Source organism: Rhinolophus ferrumequinum, chromosome 12 (genome assembly GCF_004115265.2).
Source record: "Rhinolophus ferrumequinum isolate MPI-CBG mRhiFer1 chromosome 12, mRhiFer1_v1.p, whole genome shotgun sequence".
NCBI lineage: Eukaryota > Metazoa > Chordata > Mammalia > Chiroptera > Rhinolophidae > Rhinolophus > Rhinolophus ferrumequinum.
The window spans coordinates 71,003,483-71,015,681 of NC_046295.1; the positions used below are offsets into that span (position 1 = coordinate 71,003,483).

General features: G+C 46.4%; 1 protein-coding gene across 4 annotated transcripts in view; it reads right to left on the reverse strand.

The window, feature by feature from the left end:
• The window catches only part of CDK5RAP2 (CDK5 regulatory subunit associated protein 2), a 169,538-nt gene that overhangs the window by 66,534 nt on the left and 90,805 nt on the right, over nt 1-12,199 (reverse strand). For 3 of the 4 annotated variants that reach the window (XM_033123488.1, XM_033123491.1, XM_033123487.1), the window contains exons 18-20: nt 9,971-10,099; nt 5,163-5,258; nt 2,628-2,815 (exon numbers count right to left, since the gene is read on the reverse strand). In XM_033123488.1, coding sequence (XP_032979379.1) covers nt 2,628-2,815; nt 5,163-5,258; nt 9,971-10,099 — 413 coding nt within the window. The remainder of the gene's footprint in view (nt 1-2,627; nt 2,816-5,162; nt 5,259-9,970; nt 10,100-12,199) is intronic. The other variant, XM_033123489.1, reaches the window with a different exon arrangement.

Here is a 12,199-nt window from a genome sequence, read left to right on the forward strand (position 1 = left end):
TTCACACCTAATTTTAGGCTACAATGACCAAAACATCTCGGTGATAAAATCCTAGACCACTGTCCTCCAGGGAATGGGGACAAAACGAATTGGAAGCACGGAAAGAGAGGGCTAAGATCACACACATGGTGACCAGCACAGGGGAGGAGGGACCAGCCCGGCGCGGCCCCGCACTGACCCTTTCACTCCACCTCCAACGGATGGATTGCTCCCGTTGATCAAGTGCAAGACAGCTAATTAGGCTAAAGTGACTACTGGGTAAGTCGCACCCTTATTTCATCCTAGCAGACAGGTTGAATCAGAGTTGCTCCTGGGGCCCAGCTAGTCTGCGAGCCCCCTAGGCCCTGGGGTGGACAGCTAGAAGGCGGAAGGGCTCCGAGGATGAAGGGAAGTCTCAGGCCCACATCTGCGCGAGGTCTGCACTGGGGTGACTGCAGAGGCACGACTCACAGGCCGTCTCTGTGTCTTGCATACAGTGTGAATCTTACCTGAGGGTTGTAGAAAGGGGTAGGAGTAACTGGCCGGGCAAGATTTAAGCAGCAATGTCACCAAAACCCCACCTAATATTAACCGACCTGGATCTATACTTATGCCCATAATTTCACTTCCTCCTCCCAAGATGCCTATGGATTAGATAAGCATCATCACCCCCACGCGACACATGAGGACATCAGTATGTGGAGCTATGTCACAGGCTAAGTGGTACAGCTGGACTGGAGCACAGGTTTGTCTGACTCCAAAACTCTGTTTTTTCCAGTGCACCCAAACCACCTACCTCCTGGAAGGAATCCCCAGACAGAAGACTGGTCTTTCCCTGACCAGTCAGAATACTGGCTAGCCGAAGGACTCTTTTAAAAAGAATCCTCCAGGAAAGTCTCCGACAGCTCTACCATTTAGTGGCTTAGGGAATGTCAGGTCCCCAAATGTCACCTCCCACGCCTGCGAAAAGATCACCCGTGGCAGCATCGCTACAAAGCTGATGTGAGGGTAACATGACATCGGGCATTTTACTAAGTGTCACCAGCCTGGGCGCTGGCATAGGGTGTTTGTGCCAAAAGCAGGTGCAGACCCCGGCTGGGACTTCAGAAGGGCCCTGGGAGCCAAGACTCCTCTGACATGGAATTCAGCGGTGTACCGTGAATGCCAGCTATGCAGAGAAGAAGATCAGGGCAGCAGATTGGGGTGAGTGTAAGAAAACGTTTTCTAATACTAGAACGGGCCCCAAATGGCCTGGAAACTTATGGGACCCACAGGGAACAGGTAGCTGAACCACAAATGTCACAAGCTTGCTTGCAGGGTGCTGGCCCATAGGGTGCTTTCTTTAAGAAATGTAACTAGGTCTAAATTTTTAAAAATCAAGAGACTTAGAATATAATTTTTGGGCTTCTATCGAAAGGATGGAAGCTCTGAGCTCATCTGTTTGCATGACAACAATCAAGTCGGGGTGAGACGCTCCCTCCCGCCCACTGGAAGGGGACACACATACCCAATGCACCCCACTCCCACGACCAAGTGCACCAATGGACTTCCCGGCTCACACCACCCAGGTGTGTTCCTAGGTGGCCCTCAGAGAGAGAGGGAGAGAGAGAGAGATGCATCTTTTAATTGATATAACATGTGGGACCCTGATGTTGAGGAAATCCTCCATTTCTATGGTCAACTAACTCCCCACGATAATAAACCAGAATAGCCACAGCCTGGAAGATTCATGCTAGAAAAACGTTAGGCAGATGTCAGGGAACGGGGAAGGGGGAGCCTGCCTGAGCTCACAAAAACAGAACACTTCAATCCTGTCTTTTAGCTAAAGAAATGTCTATGCAGCTTAGTCCACCAACGATACAAGAAACGGCGGGGCTCCTGGCTCTTGTCAGGAGTCATGGTTAGTAGTTATGGCTCCATTTCTCTACCTGTGCTGGAGGAGAACTGAAAACGTTCACTGAACACAAACCACAGGCCAGCCATTTTCCTTACATAGTATTTTTCCTGTATTTTCTTACTCCTTACAGCAACCCTAAGGAGTGGTCAGAGAAGCTGAGGCACTGTGAGATGAAGACAAAGCTCTTTTGGGCTCCAAAGCCCAAGCAACTGTCATGATGGACTGGAACAAATGTGAAAGGAGGGAAATTGGCTCTGAAAAGATTAGTTTCAAAAACACAAATGTACCGAATGTTTCTCCGCTTTTGTTTTAAGGAAAACACCCTGCAGTATCTCCTCACGTAGGAAGGACTCCCAGCAGACATGAGGGGAGAATTTTTGTTGAAGCTCATCATAAAACAGCACAGTCACAACTACAGTGGTGGTTTTTAAGCTGCTGTAGAAACTGGAGGAGATTTCGGTAGGGCTGATTCCTCTTACTGACAGCCAGACAAGCCCTCCCTGGGGCTCCCAGGGATGATTCTAGAGGAAAGGTTTCCCTCTCCTTGCATGAGGCTTTGCTGAAGTCCCCTCACAGCCACTCGCATGCAGCCTAATTACTTAATTGCATGACTGGCTAGATCCCTTCCAAGTCATTTCAGGAGCTCTCTTAGGCAAATGACACAGCACCACCACCTAAATCCATTTAGCAGAATGACAGTTTGTTCTCCCCTCACACTGGAAAAAAAGCAAAGCCAGGGCCCCACATCTACCTGGATTCCAGTAACAACATGGCCTTCTCGTTGAAGAAAGGGGTAAGCAGGTTCAGGAGCTCGCCTTCTTCTAGATTCTGGTCTCCAGGGCAGCCAGCTTTGTGGGCTCCATCGGAGTCTAAAATACTGGAATCTGTATGCCTTAAGTATCCATTTTTGCAGCCCCCTTTGGAAGAGTCCTCCACAATCTGCAAATCAAAGAAAGTATTTGGTCAAATAATGGCCTGTGGAGGAGAGGAAGGAGGCACATGGCGGAGAAGAGAAGGAACGAATGGAAACAGTGAATGAGTGAGTGCAAGTCAGCCAGAGAGAACAGGAAGGCGGGAGAGGGAAGAAGGACTCAGGCAGCCAGGGCCACACACACTCTGTGGCAAGGAGACACTCTGGCAAGCGCAGATGTTTCCATCACTTCTCCTCACGCTCGGCTTCCTCCGCTGTAGGATGGGAGGAGTGCTGCCACTTCCCAAGGCGCGGATGAGCACAAAATGAGCTGACTCAGCGGAGTGCATGACACAGTATCGTACCCGCTATGGCGTGTTCCCCCACCCCACGGCCCACTCCTGGGACCTCTGCCTGGGGCACAGAACCCATGCCATTAGCAATGCTTCGGACATTGGTACAGACGTCTGCAATGTATCCTCCCCGTTATATAATGGAAAGGCGACTTGCTCTTTACAGATACATCCGAATTAATGTAACTTTGATTTGTCTCATCAGGAAGGTGGAAAGTTCCTCGTTCCCATGGAGATGTTATCTGTGGATCACTCAGGGACCCCTTCTCGGCTCGCCGAGGGTCCCGGGAGTGGGACCACGGATGCATCTAGTTAGAGCCCCCTTGTGCTGGGCACATCTTGAGGTGCCGCAATTGGCATTCTTTCTCCTGCTTACAAAGCTGTGAATTCCTTCTACCCGCCTGTAAGTAACTCCCCTTGACTTCATTCCTGCTGGTGACGTACACACTAGCCATCACGGCCCTCTCTCAACACTTGTAAAATGATTAAGTTTTTAAATGGAAGACAAGACCCACACAGAAGAGCTGTTATTTATAGGGTCTTGTTTGCCACCAATCTAGTTATGAAATCCATCTCAATAAGCAACCTCCCAAGAAGGAAACGTCTAGAATGTAACAATAAAAACAGCAATTGCTATCATTTACTGAACATTTTGTACATACCTTTCTATTTAAACATCACAAGAATGCTCACAAGAAGTACTATTATCTTCATTGATGGGGAAACTCAGGCTTCGGAGTTAAGCAAGGGTTCACTACGCAAGGTCACAGGGAACGTGCCCGAGACCCAGAACAGACCTGATTGCAAAGCCCCGCCCTAACTGCTGTGCTCTCCCTAATGTCTACAGTTCCCTGGTTTCCGGTCCATGCCCATGAACTTGGACACCTGGGGGCCGTAATCTGCAGCCGCCTCTCTCCCCCACAGCCCAGTCCTTACGGTCCCTTCAACCTTGGAGAGTGTTTGCTCCCAATGTTCAGTGTCACTGTGACTAGAGGAACATTCTACGTGGACAGAGTCAAATTCTCATCCATGCCCAGGTGACACTAAGCCGGGTTCCAGATCAAGAGATTACAGAAGGCCCTCAGAAGGGGAGTTTGGTTCTATCGGGGGCTCCTTACCTGGAATCAAATGCTCTGGGAGTTCACAGCAGTGTAGAGACCAGGGTTCTTGTCCCAGCTCTGTCACGGACTTCCTCTGTGTGTGACCTGGATAACCCAGCCCCCTGCACAGGCCTGCATCTCCAATGCACACAACGAGTGGGTTGGGTCACATCTCTAACGATCTGTCCACGTCCAACATCCGAATGCCCATCATCCTCCTTGTGGGGACAGAGCCAGGAGTGCAGTTTCCAGGCTCTCGGCCTCACGTGGAAAGGTGCTGGCTCAGGTAGTAAATGGCCATCAGCTGTGGCTAGTTAGCCATCAGCTGTAACCAGTGAGCCATTGGCCACTAATATAACTGCCGTGGCTAGGCTAGCAGATGATGGTGGCTGAGCTAGCAAGCGCGGATTGCAGTTAGCACGGCGGACTGCAGTTAGCAAGGGGTTGGGTGGTTGGTTGGTTGGCCGAGAGAAGTGGACGGCGGGTTGCGGATCATGTGGATCCTACTTCATGTGTCTCGCCCAGCCGCCAGCGAGACTATAGTGGTGTGACTCCCCTACCTATGGCTCCCCTACCTATGACTCCCCTACCTATGGCTCCCCTACCTGTGACTCCCCTACTGTGGGTGCTCCTTTTTGGCCTCACCATGTCCTGCATTCTTATGCGGGGAGCGGGACCAGAGACCCCGCAGGACACTCCTATAACAGCCCTGTTTTTATTTGCACCTATATGTTTGCTGTTTCATAACTGGCTCTACCACCCAGTTTGTAACTTCTCAGAAGGAAGAGAACTTGTCTCTTTACTGTCCACAGGCACACAGCTGGCACTCGATACAGGCAGAATGAACAGAAGCCCACTGGAGTCATTCCAGACTAGACAACTGGATTGGGCGATGGAATGAGAGTTAATTGCCGTGTTCCTACCTTGTCACTCTGCTCCAAATGCTGGTCACTCAGGAAATTATTCTCGTCATCCTCCCCAATCTTGACTGTGTCCTCGACTTCCTTGCTAGCCGGAAGCTACATGGTGCATGGAATGGTGTGAAAATGCAACCCAAAAAAGGGTGCCGCATGAATATGCATGAATAAGTCAGTGATGACTTTTTTTTTTTTTAATGCAAAGCAGAAAACAAACCAAAAAAGAGGCAGAAACAAATGCCAAAGCCATGAAATAAAAATTAACCAAAGTTAGAGTTGCTAGTTCTGGCAAATCACATTCAGCTGCCTGGGATCAGGCATAATTTAAGGACCAATTCCCCAAGAAATAACGAGAGCAATTTCCCCCTGCCCTCGCATGGCCTTCCCTGAGCTGCTGTAAATTGAATATGCTGTCTGTTGTGCTGCTGCCATTCCTGCCATCGCTAAATTCACTCTCAGATTATATAAAAGTAACAAGATTTTGGAAAATAGCTATTGATGGAATTGAAAATATCAAATAGCAAGAAAGCAGTAAATGAAATTTATGGTGTGTCTGATTTATGCATCACTCCTCCTATTTAGCACAGGGCATAAACCTTTTTTTGGACTGTCACACATCTGAGATGGACGGTCCAGCAACACTGCCATTTTGCTGGCAAAAGGTCCTCATTGCTAATAAGTAGGGTATCAGGCTTGCCTGATGATAACTTTATGATTTTGAAAAGGAAGGACAGTTATTTATACAAAGTGCATAAATCCCTAATGCTTTAAAGATGTGTAAATGCCAAAGGTTTGCTATTCTACAAATGGACAGTACAGAGTTCTCAAGAGGGCCAGATCTCAGTTCTCTGGAAGAGTGAAAATTCTAGTCATGAGACAGCTGGGTTAACCACATAGAAACTGAGAGGAAAAGTGGCCACACCCAAGGAGAACATCAGTCAAAGTTGTGTCAAAAATTATTCCAAACCACATCTTCCCAAAGTGTCAAAACCACACACTAAGTGCTGAGTCACTTGCTGAGCATGCTGTACAGAGGAGAGATGTCTAGGGATCTAGCACCATAGTTTTTTCTATAAATTCCTACATTTAGTCAATTACCCCCATAATTCTCCCAGCCCAACTGGAATCTGTCTGATCTTCCTTTTAGAGAAAACCCTTGTTTTGGAAGAAGAAAAATAAAACAGAGCCAAGTGACTTCAGGAAGTCATCTTATAGCAAACGTCCTAGGAGAAGAACATTCCACCCAACTACATCCAAATCTGCAATCAGCATCAAAGAGAACCGATGACCACAAACCAGATCCTACTGTGCTAACGATCAAGCGATAAACAGACTAGACATGCGTAAGTTTACTTATGAAGGCATAAAAGTTTCTAACTATGGGTGAGGAACCCTCTCCCGCTATTGGCTTCTTCCCTCATTATTAACATATTCTCAAGTGATACAGATCAACTAGGACGATTAAACTTGGTAGTGAGAGTATAAAATGTTAAACGACTATGGAAAAAATATCGACAATTTCTTATAAAACTAGTAACCATATGACCCAGGAATTCTACTCCTAGGTTTCATCAAGAGTAGTGGAAACATGTCTACGTAAAGATTTGTATATGAATGTCCATATCAGCTTTTATCATAATACCCAGAAACTAGAAATAATCCAAATGCCCATCAATAGCAGAATGAATGAACAAATTAATATATTCAAACAATGGAATACTACTTAGCAATAAAAAGGAACAAACTGCTGACTCATGTAACAAAATGGATAAATCTCAGAAAACATTATGCTGAGTGAAAAAGCGTTACACAAAAGGAAACATACTTTATCATTCCATTTATGTAAAGCTCAAGTATAGGCAAAACTAATCCATGGTAGAATAAAACGAGAAGAGCGGCCAGGGCTGAGGGTGGGAGCTATCAAGAAGGGACATGACCTTGACGGGTTTGGGTTACACATGCACAAACATTTGTAAAACTTAGCAAAAGCAGACTTACAATTGCATTTCACTGTATGTAAATTGAACCTTAAAAGAAAACATAACTATGAACATATTACGGTTAAAGATAAGCATGTTGAAGTGTTTAAGGGGAAGTGTACTGATGTGAATCCATTACAATCCATCCAAAAGACGGAGTAATGAGGAACAGGTGGGAAAAGTTAATAGTAGAATCGAAGTGGAGAGAGTACCCTGATGATAGTCTGCTCGAGTCACTCCTGTACGAGTAGGTCAATTCCCAACCACATTTCTCTGTAATACATAAATTAATCACTAGTAAAAAAAATATAAGAAAATAGGGGCAACCTCATTAGAGATTTTTTTAAATGTACTTTAAAATAGAAGAATGCCTGTTCTTAGTCTTTTGTTGGTTGGTTCTGAAGTGAACTGCCCACAGGCAGGAAATAGCAGTGTTGGAGCAGCGGGAGGGGATGCACACCACAGTGGCCATTTTGAAGATAAACGTGACCAACCATCATCAAGGGCTCCTACTATCTATACTCTTTGTCAAATTAAAAGTTTCATTTATGAAAATAAATGAGAGGCCTATTTTATACCTAACCTCTATCTGTACTTTTGACCTAGTACATCTGGGAATACAGTCTAAGGGAAAAAAACAATCCTAACCCCAGAATAACATTTGAGTCCAAAGACAATGATCAGGTCCTTTAAAATAGTGAATCACCGGAACCAACCTACATGTCCAACAATTGGGGAAGCAGTTAGTTAAATCTTAGTACATTCATAAGATGGAAAAAGATGCTATAACGTAACAGCAACTGGGAAAAAAAGCAAGAAACAAAACTCTATATATGTATTGTAGACATGCACACGCTCATATACGCAAATAGAGAAGGAAAGACACCAAAATGTTAGTCAACTGTGTTTTAAAATGACAGGATTAGCGGTAATTTCTTTTCTCTATTCTCTATTTCCCAAGTGCTAGGTAATGCTGCGGGTTAATTAAATATGAGGAAAAAATACCGAGTTTTAAAAACACAGAATGTTTGTTTGTTTCCTTTTCTGATTTACAGGCTCCTGAGAGTAGGAATGGGACCCAGCCCCCACTCTGCAGGCCCTGCTGCACAGAAAAGGGTGTTTGCTTCTGCCTGTTTCTCATCAGAGGAGAACCACACTCTCCCAAGGACAGCGGCCCTCCCTCTCTGCCACCCCACCCTCGCCTCTAACAACCTCTTCTCCCTCAGCTCAAGATTACTGTGGGAACATCATGCTTCCCAGGCTGCCCGTCCTGTCCCATTCCGGGGGAAGGTGGGGGTCTGTGCCACAAAGGACCAGGCTATCCATAGGGAAGAGCAAATTGAAGCGCAACCTGACAAATGACTCAATCTGAATCGGCTGGTATGAAGATCTCAGAGTGGGAAGAGGAAAGAGCCTCTGTTCTCCTAAGGACGTAATGGGACATTTAACAGATTTTTTTTCAAAGGGCAAACGAGCAAACAAACTCGCCATTTACAACCCAGATGAAGTAGGTGAAGAATGAGCTGCTTATTAAAACGGCTGCCTTGGAGAAAACAAACCAAGAGACTCGTTTCTCCCTAAATGGACTGCAGATATTCTTGGTTTTCAAAATTATCTGGAGCCCTGGAGGCTAAGATCAGTAATAGTCCGTCTCTCAGAGACAGCAGATGGCCAGAGCGCAGCATAAATACCTTTGAGCATTTCTCACTTTGAAGGTGGGAGGAGACAGCTTAAGGCTGACAAATCTTTCCCCAGAAATGTTGTGGCAACAAGACCTTCATTTATTTACCTGGCATGCCAGACTGAGTTCAAGGTAACTCTAATCAAGAAGATTCCAGAGGACCCAAGCACAAAAAGGTCCTACTATGTTTCATGGCGAGAATAGTTCTGGTCTTCTGAAAAAGGTTAACAAGTGCAGGGAGCAAGGCTCTTCCTCTGGGAGAGTTAGGTCAAGTCAGAAGCTAAAGGGAGGAAACGAACAACTCTTCTTCACTATCACACCTTCAGCGTTCTCACACCTCTGTTCTCCTGTGCAGCATGTGCCAAGAACCAAGAAAATCGGAGACAACACATTGCAGAGATGAGCAGAGACCCAGACGTCATCAGAGGGAACAGGCTTCCCTCATCTTTCCCTGGGTGGAACCAACAGAATAGGTTTCTCACCACAGTACACAAGCCCAGTGATCCACACGCTCTTTAGTGTCCACGGCCGTGGGTTAACCTTTCGTGGCCCTGCAAACTTTCCAATCCACCAGCAGAAAATCCCCACAGCCAGGAACCTGGCTGACGGGACTGTTTCCTGTCTGTCCGGTCCTCTGGACATGGCAGAGTGCAGGGGCTCCCGGGTTATGTGTGGGGAGGACCAACACACATCCCGTCAAACCCAGAAGTCCAAATGCCATGAGAGCGAGAAGATGCACAAAATTCAGGGGATTCGTACAGAAGGTAAATGAAAAATGTGTTACTTGTTTGATTGTCAATGTTAATAAATTCATTAATGCTGCATCTCCACTACCCAAATTATCCGGCTGACCTGGCGATTCTCCAGGTCCCTCCGAGACCACGCCCATCATCCGGATGTGCATCTGCAGCCCAGATCAGGGCCGGACTTGGAGCCAAAAGCACCACAACATACCAAACGTGTCCGTGTAGACATGACCCAAACTTGAGAAAGCCTGCAGGCAGACCTGCTGACCCCATAGGGCCCTCAAAACCCAGCCCCAGCAAAGGGAATTTCAAGTGAGACGCCCTGAGACAAATGCAGTCTTGAGAAATTTGGGGGGCTGTTATTTTTTTTTGTAATTAGCACATGATAACAAGAATGTTTCTTCTTACCTCTGTTTGTTGTACTGTCTCAAGTCTGTCATCCCCCTGGAAACCCATGCAGGAGAGATCAAAAATGGTTTTCTTCAGGTGCTGGTTGTCTGTATACAGTTCCTTCACTAGCTGTATAAGGTCACTGACCTAGGAGATAAGAGCAGAGAAAGGACTGGATACCCATAAGCAGAGTTCAGATTCCCGGGGCCACTCCCCTGGGCATAGAGCTTCCCATGAGCAGACCTTTCAGCATTACAGTTGTGGAGAGTCAGGCGGCCTGATTCTAGTCTTCAGGCTACGCGGGTACAATGGAGGAAAACACTAGCATGCCTGTATTCTCATCCCAGGGCCACCACTGCAAGGCAAAGAGGTTCTGGGCAAGCTCTACAATGTGAGCCTCCACATGCTCATCTGTGGAATGGGTTCCTGGGAGACTGAACATGGTCAGGGGCATAGAGCACTAGAGTCCTCGGTACAGTCCAATGACAGCTCCTACTCTCTCTGTCTTGTTCAAGACCCTCGGGAGGAAAGTCCCCAAGACCAAAGCTTCTGAGACTGTGTCCGAACCTTATTTTACACGTTCGCTATACACCTACCTAGCAATGTCAATAATAATAACAGTCTTCAATCACAAAGCAACTTACAGCTACTAAAATACTCCCACAAGCTTTAGTCAATCATTCCTTACAAAAACCTGAGGAGGTGGGCAGGCTGGTATGACTCTCCCCATTTTACAATGAAGAACCCGAGATACAAAGAGTCCCAGGTCCCATAGCTGGGGGTTTCTGGAGAATTAAGTGACATACGAGTATAACGGCTGCCAAAGTGCCTAGTCATGTGGGAAGGGCAGCTGCCTCCACAGAGGCAGAGCCAGGCCCGGAGCTGAGATCTTGGGACTCCCAGCCCAGTGCTCTTCCCTAAGGCACAGGTCTTGCCAGGCCAGGTGCAGAAGCAACTGAACAGATACCCGCTTCGTTCCCTGCAGCCTTCAAATCCCAATGGCCGGTAATTTTCCAAAGACTTCTTAACAGGATAGTGATTAGCCTCTCAAATAAAGTGGGAAATCCCATCCTGACTACACATAGCAGATGTCCAGTGCACCAAAACATGAACAGAACACAAATTGGACCCAAATCACAAGGTAATAGTGGGAAGAACAAAACATTCTGATTCTATAAACACAAAGTGCCAAGCAAGTGAACTACAGCCGGTCCCTAATACAGCCATTGGAGGTACTAGAAGCAGCTATTATCATCCCCATTTCCTTTATCTTCAAAAATTTATAAATCCCTCAATGCTAATTGCTCAAAATACCGAAATCCTCTCAAAATACCGAAATTTTTAGAGTTCTCCTTTCTATTTCTTTCTTTGGTACCTTACACCTGCTATTTTTCTCTTTCTCAGCTGAGAACACCCTCTGCCCAGACAAACTCCTATTCATCCTTCAAAACCCACTTCAGGCCTCACTTCTGTTGAGAAGTTTCTTCTGATCAAGGGAGCACTCCCCAAACCCCCAGTTACCCTGTCCTTCTCTGCTGCCTCTGTACTTTGTACAGCCTGCTCGGATTACAGCAGCCCTCGCACTCCACACTGCAATTCCTCATTTGCGTGTCTGTCTACTCTATCAGAAGGTGAATTATTCCAAGACAGAAACTGAATCTGTCACATGTATATGATAATTTTACAATAAAACACAGCCTCCTCTGAGGTCACGTTTCCTATTCTTATGAATTGCTCTCAGAACCTTGAAATACTAAACCACTCTAACCAGACCAACAATCAACAGACTAAAAAACCTGTCCAGTTTTAAAAAAGGTTTATTGATCAAACCTGGACATTTATTCTTTTGAAAAGCATCTATTAACTCCCACTATGTGTGCCAGGTACTGGGAAATCAGAAATAAAGAGGACGCGATCACTAACTTGAAGATGTCCACAACCTAGCAGAGGGTGTAGACAAACAGCCAGGTAATTACAGATCCGCCCGAGAAGGAAATCAATGTGATTTGGGACAAGAAAAGAGGCAAATGACTCACGGAAAAGGTGGCTAACTCTATGTGGAAGGATTAGAGAGCATTTCCTAGAGAAGATCGAGCCGGGGCCAGGTCCTCAAGCCTGAGAATGAGCGTATCAGAGAGACGGGGAGGGCCCTCCAGGTAATGTGTGCAGAAGGAGCAAAGGCAGGCAGGGAGGACAGGGAAGAAAGGAGAGGAAAGGGGCTTTCAGAATCTTACACCTCTGATCAGG